The 16,664-nt window shown below is 36.1% G+C and overlaps 1 protein-coding gene across 1 annotated transcript in view; it reads right to left on the minus strand.

The window, feature by feature from the left end:
- Positions 1-6,944: 6,944 nt before the first annotated feature.
- MUC19 (mucin 19, oligomeric) overlaps positions 6,945-16,664 on the minus strand; it is a 205,316-nt gene continuing 195,596 nt past the window's right edge. The window contains 10 exon segments of the mRNA XM_011973120.1: positions 6,945-7,128; positions 7,767-7,875; positions 8,524-8,559; positions 9,833-9,947; positions 11,374-11,411; positions 11,758-11,920; positions 12,009-12,040; positions 14,210-14,239; positions 16,206-16,253; positions 16,423-16,476. Of these exon segments, the coding sequence (XP_011828510.1) occupies positions 6,945-7,128; positions 7,767-7,875; positions 8,524-8,559; positions 9,833-9,947; positions 11,374-11,411; positions 11,758-11,920; positions 12,009-12,040; positions 14,210-14,239; positions 16,206-16,253; positions 16,423-16,476 (809 nt within the window).

Below are 16,664 nucleotides of genomic sequence, written 5' to 3' on the forward strand. Positions count from 1 at the left end.
AAAGAGAGAATGAACGATGATGTTAGTCCCTTCCTTTATCCTACACGGTAACAAATTTGGAATTTTCTTGCTGGCAAGTTTGGATTCCTACATATAGGTGAAAGAGAAATTGGCTTTTGATAATTCCAGAAAGATGGCAGTTCTATCTCAATTATTTACCAACCAGCCTAACAATAGAAATAAAATGAACAAAAATGATTTCCAAAACAAATTACTTCAATTTTGAAAATAGAACCATGGAACATTGTTTACAGGGACATAAAATTATTATAAAAGTAATTTAAAATTTTTAGATAGTTATTAAAATAGTGATATTAGCAAGACTATCATATTTAGAACATAATGAAACTTTGTATTGACCTGTATTGCTACCATCTTCTCAATTCCCAAAGCTTGACATATTTCTTTATGACAAAACTTGATTATGAGAATACCCTTGTCTAATTGTAGATATTCTTACGAATTACTATCATGAAATAGTTATTTCCTATATACTTAAGAATGTTACGTCTATTTCTGTTTTGTCAATATCTCTAAGTAGAGATAAAGTAAGCAGTACGCAAATCAGTTCATAGAACTGTCGTAAGCTGCTTTGCAAGGTTGAGGAAAAGCAGAATAATCACAGATTGCAAAAATATGATAGCAGATGTTTATACAACCTCAAACCTCAGAAGTAAATATTTTTATTCTGTTTTACAAATAAGAAAATTGGGTATAAAAGGGTTAAATGGCCTATTAGAATGGCTACAATTTAAAAAGACAATAATAAGCATTGATACGGATGTAGAGAAACATTGCTAATGGGAACGTAAAATGGTGCAATCACTTTGGAAAACAGTTCAGCAGTTCCTCAAAATGTTAAAGATAGAGATACCATATGACCCAGCAATTCTACTGCGAGATATATACCCAGGAGAACTGAAAATATATATCCACATTAAAACTTGAATATGAATTTTCATAGAAACATTACTCATAATGGCTAAAATATGGAAACAATGAAATATCTACAAATGAATAAACAAAATATATATCCAAATAATGAAATATTATTTAGCAGTATAAAGGAATGACATACTGATGTATACAACAAAGATGAACCTGGAAAACATTATGCTAAGTGGAAGAAGCCAGGCACAAAAGGTCGCATATTGTATGATTCCATTTATATAAAATGTCTAGAATTGGCAAATCTGTAGAAATAGAATGTAGCTTAGTGTTTGCCAGAGACTTGGGGTGTGGGAGGATGGGCAGTGCCTGCTAATCAGTATTGGGTTTACTTTTGGAGTGATGAAATATTCTGGAATTATATAGAAGTGAGGGTTGCACAACCTTGTGAATATGCTAACACCCACTGAATGGCACACTTTAAAAGGATGAATTTTATGGTATGTGAGTTACATCTCAGTAAGTATGTTATTTTTTAAAGCAAGGCTAAGTTATATAGCATTGGATAGGGGGAACCGATATTTGGACCAAGGCAGTCTGGCTCCATAGCCTACATATTTAACTGCTCCACATTCTATATCTCTAGTGAGAAGACATATACTAGGAGATGTCACCTTCTCATTTATTTACTCCAAGAATATAATTTAGTATATGAAGAATGGCCAGCCTGAATGCAGGCAATTTTCCATGAATAGTTTTCTTAAAACAGAGTTTTTAACAATAATTAATTAGTTATAATTAATTTTAATTACTAACAAGAACCTTCAATTTCACTGCAAAAAAAAAATTTGATGAGTATATTCCTAGATAAGTAACTGAATTGTTTAACTGGCTGCCTTTGTTAGATTTTTTTCATTCAAATCTCAACAAATGTTTATTGATTACCTACTCTATGCCACGTCCTCTTCTAGGTATTAGAGGCAGAGCTGTGGGATAGAGATACAAACCTCCTGCCCTCTGAAAACTTACTTTAAAAGGGATAATAAAAACAAATAAATGTTAACAATAACTGTAATTAAAAGTATATATAGGGCTACCAACTGTAGAAAAAGGCAGATGATGAAAAGAGAGTGACTAGTATATGGGGAGTGGATTATAGGCAGAGAAAAAGATAGAATAGTCAGAAATATTGAGTTTTCAAAGTGTTTCGACAAAATTACAGTTCTATATTTTGAGTGTCAGTAATCAACTTTACTCCTTGTCATCAATTTTACAGTAGGATCAGTTGTCTTTTGAGCCTATTAAAATAGTCTCATTGGCATATAGAAAAGTAAATATTTTTTATTTGTACAACCGAAGGGGGAAAGGGAATGAGAGATAGGGTAGTAGAGGAGGCTTCACACAATTTAGTTCATTTCGAAGCCACCATCAAAGACTTGAAAGACATAGGTAGGCCGCTTTCTCTACCTTCCCCGTTAAATTCTCAGACTTGAATGCTACAAATAATTGATGGACTCTAGAGAATGATGTTAAATTCCTATAAGCAGCACAGGTTGTGCTCCCTAGGAGCAGATTCTAAGATGGAGATTTACATGCAGCAGGTTCGTTATAAAGTGTTATTGGAATCCAAATTTGTGGAAGAGAAGGAAGGAAACAAGATTGGGAGGAGGGAGAAGTCAAGGCATCGTGCATCTTCAGTGAAAGCCCCAGCAACTTACTGAGTAAAGAATTCGTAGACCAAGTTGGGGAGAGAGTGCTCAGCCTTTCCACTTTCCCCTACCATTCACTTGATGCCCCCTTTTTTCTCCAGAAAGTGGACATATCAGTGGGAGACGTGTCTGTCTTTAGCTGAGGCAAACCCCTAAGGAGGCTGACAACTGAAAGCAGTCTTCTGGCAGCACTCTCAGCAGCTGTGGAATGAACCCTGTTTTTCTGAAGGGGAATCTGAGCAGTGCATCACAATATCCCTCACAATAAACTTAGTCTGGTGATGACTCAAACTGTAGCTGTTTTTCTAGATGTTTCTGTTACTAAATGGAACAATATGGCCCCTGGAATTTTACTCGCAAAAACTGATTTAGCTACCTGCTTTCTGATCTACTGAAATGGACCTCTCAGGATGAAATTCATAAATCTGTATTTTTATAAAGATCCCCAATGATTATAGACCCTCATTCTGGAAGCATTTGTTGTGGTTCCAGACAGTTGTGTCTCTAATTCTGGTCAATGGAATGTTAGTGGAAGTACATGTGCCACTTCTGAGTTTTGCCCTCAGAGGAGGAGGAGCACACACTCACCTCTCCCATTCTACTTTCCTGTTGATTGCAATAAGAATGAGATGGTAGCAGCTAGTGGGAACCATTGTGGGTCAACAAGATGGAAGCTGAACAGTGCATTCTGCAATAAGACTGAAGAGACTAGGCACAGTCATGCCCCTCTGGGTCACCTACCCAGTTTTGTGTATGAGAGAGAAATACCTTTCTATCTTTTTAAAGTCACTGTTATATTGGCTTTTTCTGTAATCGGCTTAAATCTTAGTAATATGAAGATAGTGGGTCCTCATCATTGAAGTGAAGGACATGCTCTCACACTTTGTTCACCTACATTAGGAAATAGACCCTAGTGGATTTTGGAAACATCAAGATTGATGGATTAGTGGATTTTGGATTTTGGATTTTGGAAACATCAAGAAACCTATACGGATATAAATGTCTTTCTTAGGTCTACTCACTGGATGACCTAAGACCTGATAACTCTAGAGTGACTCAGACAAAATATAAGATCAGTTCAGATTATAGAGGTTTTGGTAAAAGCTACCTCAATGTTTAACTCATAATCTGTGTTGATCCAATGGTTCTAGAAGAATCTGTAACAGAAAAGTAAAACCTAGCAGAGGGGCCAATGACAAGTCGTAAAATGGTCATAGCAATAGCAGCTTCAGAGCTTTGGGAGCAAGACCATGCTACCTCCTGAGGCAGTTCTTCTATTTTCAGCAAATACTAGCTTTCTGTCAATACTAAAATAACAGGTGACTGTGAACCAAAACCCCTCATCCTGGAGGGGGCATTAGCTTTTCTATGTTGCCATAGATTTGGGCATTCTCAGCAGCAATCCATCATCAATCCAAAGTCATATATACAGAATAGAGTCCATTCAGGTCTCAAAGGCACAAGTCAGAAGGTCAGATCCAAGCAATCATTTCTTAAGGCTCACAATGCACTACTATCTGGCTGCCACATTTCTCTGAATTAATGCCTTTTGCTTAGAGGAGGAATTGCTTATAACCATTTAACACAGGATGAAAAGACTCAAAGCTAGATTGCCTACAGACCCGGTGTCAGTGAAAAGTGAGCCTACCTCAGGAGTGCTGTGAACAACAACTGTAAAGGAAAATTCTCTATAGCCACTGTGCTTGGCAGAAGATTGGCCTGAAGTCAGGATTCACACTGATTTCTCAGACACAGCAAATAATTTGTATAGATAGCCCAGGACTTGAGGAGAGAAAAAATGGAGAATGTCAAGAAGGGTTGGGGGAATTGTATGAATAATTCAGAATATATCCATACCTGAACGTAAGTGGATGCTTAAAGAAGAAGGTAGCAATTGTAGCAGGAATGAGGGTCATACATGGGTTCAGCAGCTTAAATTCCCTCCACTGAAGCCACTTGGGATACCACCATGCCAATAATCATGGTACTGTGATATAAATGGAAGACAGTGATCTTCCATTTTCATACTATCATGTCACTCAGATACTTGGTAAAAAGGAGACAACTTTGATCCTTTTCTGGTGGTGGGAAGACAGCATTTATTTTCTCTGAGATACCCAAGTATGGATTGGCATTTCCTTTTTATGTCTAATACGCCTAGACTAGCACTTCTATCTATAGGCTTATTGAATACTTTATTCATGCCGTGAAATGCTGTGCAGCACTGCTTCTAACCAAAGGAATTTATTTTCAAGTGAAGAAAAGTTCATACGGCATCAAATCAAAGAAAAGAAAGTTGCATACATACATCAATAAATGTATTATACTTTATTATTCACAGATGGTAAACCTTAAAGATTAGCCTACTGAGCCCTCCACTCTGATACCAGCTGAGGGATACTACCCTGTGAAGTTGGTGTGCTGTTGGCAGGATGTAATATATTAGCTGGACCAGAAATCGACGTTCATTTTATCTCCCTTGTTCTGAAACTCCCAGCTAGCCATTTGGGGTCTCTCATAAGTCTAAAGCAGGCTTACTAAGCAGAAAATGCTGTCAGCTTATTATCTGGGATGATTAATTCTATTAGGTGAAAATAGAGCTGCTACCACGTGGTAAGGACTGTAATGTGGGTATAATGTTGACTCTGTGCTCTATCTACTATTTCCTGAGGTAAAAGCTATTAAAGAAACTCCTGCAACCACAGCCATTTGGATTTTCAAGGGCTCAAGCTCCTCATTTCGTGAGATGATGAACTCTGGTATGCATTGAGAGGAAGGAAAACCTGCAACCAGTGATAGACATAGAGGAAAGCCAAAGGCCTTGGGACTGGCTGTAGAAGTGCGACCTGTAATGCCCACTCATAAGGAATTGTTATCCACCTTTGGTGGCAATTACCAATATACTAACACATCTATTTTCTTCTCCACCATTAGACATACAGTGTTTGATGATAGTTAAATTTACCACTAGTCAAAGTGATATAGAAAAGTAAGAACTGGTTCATCAATAGGTTATGATAATTTGGGTTTGCCTTCATGTTAGGAAGGGGGTAAGAGTGTTAATAACTGCACACATTTTACCTATGTAAATCATTTATCCAAGGCACATTTGAATATATATGTTCAGGAAGAAGGATGTGTGTGAAATAGCAAGGCAGTAGAATGTATTAAAGATGACAGCCATAATATTAGTCAACCTCAACCTCTCCCTTTTTTATTTTTTTGGATGGAGACTTGCTCTGTCACCAGGCTGGCATTCAGTGGTGCGATCTTGGCTTACTGCAACCTCTCACCTCCTGGTTCAAGTGATTCTCCTGCCTCAGCCTCCTGAGTAGCTGGGACTACAGGCGCGTGCCACCATGCCCAGCTAATTTTTGTATTTTTTAGTAGAGATGGGGTTTTACCATGTTGGCCAGGATGGTCTCGATTTCTTTGACCTCTTGATCTGCCTGCCTCAGTCTAATCTCTCTTTTTAGCTACCTACTTCACTGGTACACAATATACAAGCACAGGACTGAGTTAGATAGAGAAAGATATTTATTTTGGTTTTGGTCTTGCTGAGTTTGTGGTACCTATAGAGCATCCAGTGAGAGGTGTTAAATTCAAAGTTGTATCAATGTGTCTGAAACTCAGAGGTTGAGGTTGGTGATACAGACTGGAAATCCTCAACGTGTAAATACATCTGCTTATATTGATGAAATTGCACAAGGACTGAGTAAAATGACAAGCAGAACAGGATGCAACTGGAAAACTAAACTTTAGAGGACTGGCAGAAATAAAGCTGTCCACACAATGTAGGAGCATTAATTTTAAATGATGTCACAGAAAGAAAAAAGAAATGATGTCATAGAAACAAGGAGAAAAATGTCTCAAGAAAGGAAGAATGGAAACGCTGTCAGACCCTGTAGGCAGAATTATAAGAAGGTCACTAGTGTCCTAGCAGGAGGAGTTGTAGTACGATGGGAGAAGTGATGCAACTGGCATAGGAAGTGAGAAAAGAAAACCAAGTCTACATTTTCAATAAGTGAAGGAAATGAAACAGGAGAAGGACATAAGAAGCTGAAGGATAAAAGGAAAATATATTGAAGAGTCATGATATGACCCAGTTTCTGCTACACTTGCAGAATTCGTTTTGCTGTAAAATAAACACCCTTGCTCATGAATTGCTTGTCAGGTTGTGTTTATTTTTCAGATCCAGTCCACGAGAGAGCAAAATTCCTCATAATGAGAACTCATTGTTTTGAGTGAGATACAAATGTTTAGTTATTCCCACTATTTTAATGATTATTTTTCCTCACTTATAAAATAAATACCAGGCCTGTTAAAACTGGGAAGGTGATGTCAGCATTAACTGTACGTGAAAGTCGTATATGGTTGGCATATGTCTAAACAAGAGCAGGTTGTGATATGCCTGTATTGGTAAGGGATTGTACTCCCATCAGGACAGTCAAGTACAATGTCTCTGAGTTCATAGTTTTCTTCTCGGCAGCAAAGGCATGAATGTTCCAAGAGTAAGGTATCATAATTGTACCTAAAAGAAAAATTCTGTAATAAACATTTTTAGAATTTTAAAGATAAACTGACATCATTACTCAAACAGTAATTGTCTAAGTGACTTAGCAAGCCTTGTAACCAATTTATTCTTTTTCTAGACCTTGCATTTCCCCTGTCACTGTAAAGCTCTGATGTTGCTCAGTGATAAGAAATCTGAAAAGAAGTTATAATCTCATAATCGGAGCATTATGGTGAAAAAGTAAACTAAATAAAATGTTAAATATAACTTAATATGAGATTATTATCTCTATATTAATCTATACATAAAAGTGTACATAAAGGAAAAACATACTATCTAAATTTCAAGTGTAAGTAATTCAAGAAATTCACTTCTTTGCTTAAATATTTTCTGTAGTCACTGTATGAAGATGAGTACATTTGTTACAAAGGTATCATGCTTGGCATATTTAGAAAACTACTTCGGAATGACTCATCACTATTTTAAGTGAATATTTTAGTTCTCAGATCTTAATATTTTAGATCCTTCTTTCATTTGGTCCTTATAACAAAATAGTATTGCCCTCACATAAAAGTTTTTCCATGTAATATTTTAAAAGGTTCATTTTCTCCACAAGGTTACAAAGTTAACACACGATACACATTCAAAGAACTCACTTGACAGTCTTTTCACATTCCCCTGCGCATTTTGCCATCTGAACTCTTTTCTTGCAACCACTGTAGGTAACAGTCACATTCACAAGGGAAGATCTGCAATTATTCTTACCTAAAACGAAAAGGAAAAGAGAGTCAGAAGTGAGGTTTAACATTAACAATTGCTAACCCTCCATTTTCTTAACCTATAAATAATAGCAACTACTTCACAACATGATTGAGGAGATTAACCATCTCAGCACCATTACAAGGTAGCTGGTTAATACTCAGATTACTGGTATCTTGTTCCTGTTATCACTATCACACTATCACAGGTGAAGGGGTTGAGGGGAGAAGTAAGAGGAAGGGAGAGGGGAAGAAATGGGCAGACGGATTATTTTGACATCCATCAAAAACAGGGGTGGATGAATTATTTTTGACATCCATTTTCTCATCACTGATTATCCTTATGATCTAATACACCATTTACAATACAACTTGCTGATGTCAAAAGAACAAGCTAATCTTTTCCATGACAATTACATTTGTTCCCTTGTAAACATTGTTTTTTACTGAGAAGAATGTTGCAGTCAACATGAATACATAGCCATAATACATTATGTACAAATATCCAGTGGAAGTTTACACAGATAGGCTAGGTTACCTGTTGTGTTAAAAATACAAGATACTTTCTCTTAATGATCTGCCATTTTGTTTTAAAGAAATTAAACTTTTGTCAACAGCTTACATTTTTCTCTGTGCAGAACTTAACTTTACTCACATGTATAGCAACATTTTTTGGAATCATAGATTCTGTCTTCCTGTAGGGGTAAGAAAAAAGATAAAAACGAGAAACGTTGTTCTAAATTTTTCTGCAAATAATACAACACTTCTTAATTGGTTAAAATGCATCACATCACAAAGAGGAAATGGAACAGATGGACAATCTTACCCCAGATCTAGTAAGCAAAAGGTAGGAGAGGAGAGACATCAGCTTAGTAATAAAAATATGACTAAAATTTTTCAACAATGGGCAAAGGAAAAATAAGCTTTAAACTAAATTCTTGTTAAAGATAACATTAAATAATATTAGATTATTTCTCACTTACTGAAAAATGCTTTAACAATAATATTACTACTACATACTAGAAACTCACAATTAGAAGCTGCACCTTTGAGAAATTGATAGGTTTAAAATTATAACAAAGTAAAAGCATGATAAATATTGAAATCCGGTATTAGAGCTCGAAAATAAAACATTAAACCATATTATCAATTATATCTTCAGAAAGAAAAATGATAACTTAAACCTCCCTTAATAATTGAAACTTAAGCATTCATTAATATAAAACTCAGCCATACTTGGGGAGCACAGAAATGGAGAAAACTGTGACACAAAGAAAGATCTAAAGTACCCAGACATGATTATATAGAAAAATTGGTATCCTTATAGATGATTATTTGAGCTATTTTTAAAAGTTAGTGAGTTTTTTAGTTTAGAAATAGCAAAATGCTTTCTATAATAACTGACTCCTTCTAGATGAGCACTAAATTAAGTTTTATAAAGCCTGCAAAACATGAGAGCCTTTCTTGATATGAAAAAAACTATATACTTAACAATAAAAGATGAGCATGTCTGGAATCACCAGGGCTCTGGATATAATGCATTTGTTTAAAGAGCTATCGATCTACCAGATATTTATGTCTGCTAGCCAGACGCAAATATTTTCTAATGAGATTGAAGACAGGTTGATTTTTCTTTTTTTGAAAGGAAGTCTTACTCTTGTTCCCCAGGCTAGAGTGCAGTGCTCGGCTCACTGCAACCTCCGCCTGCTGGGCTCAAGCGATTCTCCTGCCTCAGCCTCCTGAGTAGCTGGGATTACAGGCACCTGCAACCACGCCTGGCTAATTTTTATATTTTTAGTAGACACAAGGTTTCACCATGTTGGCCAGGCTCGTCTCGAACTCCTGACCTCAGGTGATCCGCACGCCTCGGCCTCCCAAAGTGCTGGGATTACAGGTGTGAGCCACTGCGCCCAGCCAGGGTTTGATATGAGAACTGAACCTCAGTGTTCGTTAGTTAAGATGACTTACTTCTGCACACCAGGTCTGCTCTGGGCAGTCCTGGACTACTGCAGCAAAGCCAGTGTCTTTGCAGGAATAGGAGACACAGGGGTTGCTGGGGTCATCGAATGAAGCACCAATCTGGGAGGAAAAGAGGAGGACGAAAACAAAATAATTATTCACCTTGATTTCTTTTAGAGGTTTGCAAGAATATCAGTTTAAAAATTCAAATTCATGTTTAGTGATTTTCCAGAGGCACTTTGTCATTAGGTTAATAGTAAAGAAAAGATGGTTTGAAAGTCTTTCACTTCCATGAATAAACCAAATTTGTTCATTGAGACACAAAATGTGTCAAGATTCTCAATCCTCAAATGAAGATTCACCAACAGATACTCTATTATATTTTCAAGAAATTTTCAAGACAGGTTTTTTTATAGTGATCAAGCACTTAATTGTTATGTTCTAAGCTTAAGGGGAAACGAGAAATTTAAGTGGGGGAAAAATGGCACAAAATAGGCTTATCATATTAAAACAAATGACAAGTCTCACAAGATGTCTTGCTTCTATCTTGGCCTATATTCCTATACTTTTAAAGCTCTCTGCTGTCACTTTATAATTAGCTTATGTTAAATATTCAAACAACAGTTTGAGAAACTACATTTATTTCACGGCCTCAGACAAGATGAACTTTCTGATAAGTTGGAATTTTACTATAAATGATCAGAAGAAAACTTTCCTTTTGTTTCTTAAATATCATCATATTTTTTGTTAAAAAGCTACCACAGGTTCAAGTCAGATCAACTTTGAAAACTAAAAATTTAAGAAGTCCAGGTAGAAATGTGAGTGTGATAAATGGGTTATCAAAGTAAAACTCTCATAGGATGTTTTATCTATTGCCTAATATACCACATATATTTCATTTTAGATTTTTTAATATTTACTATCACCATTTCAAGTATGTTAATATCAATTTGAGAATCATCTGATTTTTATGGCTTCGTTATACTTTTTTCTAAAAAGTTAAATTACTGTCCAAAATGTCAAATTAGTTGTCAAAATCCAGCCTTGAATATATTGTGTTGCTGTAGCTGCATAATAGGGTTCTAGCCCTTTGGGTTTTCTTATTTGATCTCTGAACAGCTTGACCATCTGATCTTTCTGGTTATAATTACAGTTTGACTCTGTTCATTGATTTGAATGTTACAAAGTATGTCTTCTCCATCTGGCAAGGCCCATGGGAAATTTTGTTCAGAAGCTCTACTGCTGAGTAGTTAATGATCAAGAATTATGTTTTCCTCCTTTGAAGAGTCCTGGTGAGTGTTACATTTGATGTTCCTTTGGAAGTGGGTGTAGGGAAAAAAATGAATGGATTCCAATCCGTTGTTAGTAGGGTTAAAAATATATATATACATACATATATATTTATTATGTAATTTCTTTTATATACATAATATATACACTTACATATATTATATATATAAAATAGGCTGAAAGTCCCTTAATATAGTCGAGTATTAAATTTATTCATATAATTAACAAGAACATTTTAATGAAGAAAAGACCTTACCTCATAGTCAGTATTGTTAAACAAACATGTTCTTGGTTCTGAAAAATAAATATATTGTTTTATTCTAAAATACTATAATTCTATTTATAAAACAGAAATTGCAGATGAGATCATACATAGCAACCAACTGTAATATTTCTACCCATAATATCATAGTCTTCCTTTAATTTACTGATTATATTCATAACTTAATTCTGGGTGTCCCCCATTCTGAAGATGGTAAGTTTTAAGAACACAAATATTATTATACTAATTCTGTACTATTTATTACACCTGTCTAGTATTATGTTTGACAAAACTGGTAGCTCAAAAAGTATCTCTTGAATATGTTAATAAACAACCAATGAACATATTCAATTAAAATAATGTATTATGAATACACACCACAGTATCCAATTTCACAGCAGGTGTCATTATATTGGAACTTCACAAGCTTTTCACCGGTTTTGCATGTGGGTGGAGAAGGGCACTCCTCAGGTTTACAGTCTATAGTCTTTGCATCAGTACAGGTACATCTGTGGCAATTGGCAGTCCATATGTCTCCAGGCTACATATACAAACCAAGTTTAGACTTCTATTCAAATACAGGAATTAGAGCACATTTGGATTAAAGTAGAGCAAAACTGTGTACTTACAGATTTCTCTTCTCCCAGTGGACCGTGACAAACTGTTAACATAAATGATAAATGGTAATTAAATTTGGCAAAATATAACCATCTGTTATTTATAGATAACCACCAGGTGGCCAATACTGTAACTGGCATTAGGATTTCAGAGTCACAGAATTATACAAGATTTTATGGTGCCTTAAGGTGAATAAAATCAAGTCCACCTGCTTTAAGCAAACTGTTACCAACAGGCATATCCTATTTTTATAAATCTCAGCAAAGCATAATTCTTAATTTCTCCTGGCAGTGGTCAATCAATCTTATGGCTACTAACTGACTTACTGTTTTGCAGTCTGACTTCTGCTTTTCCAATCCTACAAGTCACCATGGCTTCATAATTACCAGACCCAAGGGCCCTTTCTCAGTTTAAGTTATCTGCCATAGTTGATATTGTTCATTCTTACCTTCTTGAAAAATGTTCTCCTTTCTTCAGATTTAATACTCTGAAATTTTTGTCTTCACTGGCAGTTTGTCTTACTCCCTCTCATTTTGCCTCTAACTCTTTCCCCTATCTCCACAATGTGCACCGTAACATCAAAAGAATGACTCTAAAATGTCCAGCTCCAGCCCAGATCTCTCTCATAGCTTTGGAGCCAGTTCTCTCTCTACCTCTAGACAGAATCCTGGCAGACCCATAGAAACCCAAAACTCGATGTGCACACAACAGATTGTATCATCTTCCCCCCAAAACCAGCTTCTCTTCTAGACTGGCTTCCTTCTCTACAGATAGAACTATACTTTCAATCATTCAAGCTAAAATCAAGGAGCCATTTGAGTTCTTCCTTCTATCACTGGCATCAAATCTACTGCCAAATCCTGTATCTCACATTCATTTCTTCCTTTCCGTATTCTACTTGCTACAATGCCACTCCAAGATCTTACTACGTTTTTGATCTAGCATATTCTACTGGTTTTTTTTAGGGGATTACTCTGACTCATATCTCGTTCTGATCCAATCAGGTAACGTGATTTTTCTAAAGCCTAATTCTCATCTCATTACTACTTTGATGGTCCCTTATAGTTGTGTATAAACAAACACTTTATTCTAGCAGTCTAGCTTTCGAAGGCTCTCATATTGTGACTCAAACTGACCGTCTCAACTTTATCTCACTTCTCTCATTTACATGCCCTGGACTGGTCTGTTTGTGTTCTCAAATATCAATATTGTAAAGAAATTCCTGGAGATACCTTAAAATATACAACACAAGTGACAGACAATATGCCCTCTATATATAATACATAGTTTATATTTTTACTTTGAAATTTATTTTCTGCCTGATATTAAATTTGCTATTTCTCTGAAGACCTTCCTTTTCCCACTATGTACTAAGGTCAGAGAATTATTTTTTAGTAATTTTTTTTGAAGATCTGACTACTTTTTTATTTTATTTATTTATTTTTATTTTTTTATACTTTAAGTTCTAGGGTACATGTGCACAACGTGCAGATTTATTACATATGTATACATGTGCCATGTTGGTGTGCTGCACCCATTAACTCGTCATTTACGTTAGGTATATCTCCTAATGTTATCCCTTCCCCCTCGTGCCACCCCACGACAGGCCCCAGTGTGTGATGTTCCCCACCCTGTGTCCAAGCGTTCTCATTGTGCAATTCCCACCTATGAGTGAGAACATGCAGTGTTTTGTTTTTTGTCCTTGCGATAGTTTGCTGAGAATGATGGTTTCCAGCTTCATCCATGTCCCTACAAAGGACATGAACTTACCCTTTTTTTATGGCTGCATATTTTTTAGTAATTTTGTTTACTTGCTACAAAGTTCCTTAAAATTACTTAACTCTGGCTAAACGGATTTTTTTCTACTATAGCTCATCCCTCAAGTTGAAATTATCTAGTTTAAAAAGATGCTTACTATCAAGTGACAATATTTTGGTTAAGGTATCATAATTATATGAAACATTTAGTAGGTAAACCTTGTTTTGATCTGAGTAACAAGGTATATTTGTTTGGTTTGGTTTCATTGGTTTGTGAAGGAGGAAATGAACTATTTACTCACTATTAGGGGAATAAAAGCTAAGTTAATCCAATACATGTTTTCCTATTTTATAACATTTCCATGGCTGGTGACTTTTATTAGCAGGACCTCTGAAATTTGATTGACGAGAGTAGCCATTAATGCAGAGCAATTCTGAAGTCGTGGTACTCTTACCTGGAGCAGGTGGAAGTGAGGCTAGACATTCTGTGTAAAGACAGGAACCTCAAGTTAGTCTCTGAAGTTACTGGAATAGTATTGTGGCAAGTATAGTTATCTAATTCATTATTCTATTGCTGAAAATAATTGTCTACATAGCTAGTCTTACAAATAGATATATTCCCATCTATCTCCCCGTCCTGCTCCTCGCTGCATTTGAAATTCCATTGTACAGTGTTTCCTTTGGACCTCATATTTTAATGAGAGAAAAATATAAGTATCAAAAGGAGAAAACATCAAAGTAAACTCTTCAAAATTTTTTGAAGGCAGTTCTAATGAATAGGACAAAAAGATTTAAAAAGGGAAAATGATAATTCTGCTACAGTATAAAATGAGTATTAATTACCCAGTTTTAGTCATTTAAAAACCTTTATTCTCCTTATCTTCTTGAAATACTTCAATTTTGCTCTATCTTCTCCCCCAACAAATGCTTTAAACTGGCAATATGTATCTTTTTTAGCCTTTACACATCATATATTTTGGTCAATCCAACAATTCACTCATAAATTTCAAACTCTATTCCGAAACTTCTAAAAACAAAATGAATATTTTATGCAATCTGGCCAGTCGCAGTGGCTCACGCCTGTAATTGCAGCACTTCGTGAGGCCGAGGTGGGCAGATCACTTGAGGCCAGGAGTTTGAGACCAGCCTGGCCAACATGGTGAAACTCCATCTCTACTAAAAATACAAAAAGTAGATGGGTATGGTGGTGCTTGTCTATAGTCCCAGCAACCAGGGAGGCTGAGGCAGGATAATCGCTTGAACCCAAGAGACAGAGCTTGCAGTGAGCCGAGATCATGCCATTGCACTCCAGCCTGGGCAACAGAGCAAGATTCTGTTTAAATATGTATATATATATATCTCTCTCTCTCTCACACACACACACACACACACGTTTTTCTTGGTAGGTTGAGATATATGTGTGTGTGTATATATATACACACACACATACACACACATATATGTATACATATGTGTGTATATGTGTGTATATGTGTGTGTGTGTGTGTGTATATATATCTCAACCTACCAAGAAAAAGGCTGACCTAGGAGCAACAGAATATTTGAAGAGAACTTAAAATTTCTACATGTTTAGGTAAAGTGATCCCAACAACTAATAGGCCCAAAATATAGATTACAAAATGAATTAAAGGTATGGAAATTTGGGTAATCAAATATTTCCAACTCTTTACGTAGGGAGACTAAGCCAGGTGCTAATTATGGATGCTTAGCAAAGTAACAGAAACCAGCAACAAGAGAGAAAAAAGATCAATTAGGCATGAATACAAGAGAAAATATTCCCTGACCAGGATTGCAAGCGTTCGTTGGAGATATTTGTAAGAGGAGCCACAGAGAACAGTCTCCTAATCACCACATTTGTATCAGAGTAATTTCTCAACTATCTGATCATGTCAGGCTCTTGATCAAATCCTTAATGGTATCCCATTACTATAAGGATAAAGCCTTGTTGAAGTTTGGTTCTTCATAAAATTTCCTCTACTTACATTTTTGCTCTCATTTCCTCCCTGAACCTTACGCAGTCATTGCCAACATCTGGTTGATTCCTGAACTCCCCCATGAGGTCTTATATCTTTATCTTTTCCAGGGCTGTTTGGCAGGAATACCCTCCCCATCCATGCCAATGTTAAACTCAATCATGCCATTTCTCATGCCTTTACTCCACACTACCAATTAATAAGCAGAAATTAACACTACTCTCACTCCACCCCCGGAACCACATATTTTGTGCATATTTTTGGTATCATTAAATATATACTATCTGTGCCCAAAATAATATCTTCCTCCCACACACACAGAATAAAAAATGGCAAGTGCTGCATCCTGCTGATGTTTTTGCTTTTAATGTCTGCTAGAGAGTTTAGCACATATAAGGTACTAAAGAAATATTAGTTGACATAGTAACAAAGAAATTAGGGCTTTTCCTATACTGACCTGTTTTATTTTCAGTTTCTACTTCTCTGGTTGCCACGACAGTGGTTTCTGAGAGGAAATAAATGGATGGTATTGTGATTTTAAAAATTAGAATAACCTACACATATCAAGTCTGTGTTTATGTACATGCCCAAATGATGGCACAAATTCATACTCAAGGAAGGCTTTTTGTGGAACAGACAAGTTATTCCAGTTCATTTGGGTCATCTGATTTTACCTGACTGGCGTACTTGTGGTCTTGTTGGCACTCCAGCTGGAACCAAGGTGGAGCCTCGCAAAAGGAAATGTAAGACATTTTAGGACTAGCACCCTTCATAATACCCTGCTCAGAATTCTCAATCTGCATGAAGAAGTCTTTAGGAGGGGAGCCCCAGTGAAAACCTAAACCAAAAACTCCCAGAGAGGGGGAAAAAAAAGAAAGGTATCCTTAGTATAAATTCAAAGTTGTGTTCTAAGAGG

The sequence above is a fragment of the Mandrillus leucophaeus genome, unplaced genomic scaffold (genome assembly GCF_000951045.1).
Source record: "Mandrillus leucophaeus isolate KB7577 unplaced genomic scaffold, Mleu.le_1.0 Scaffold1344, whole genome shotgun sequence".
NCBI classification, from domain to species: domain Eukaryota; kingdom Metazoa; phylum Chordata; class Mammalia; order Primates; family Cercopithecidae; genus Mandrillus; species Mandrillus leucophaeus.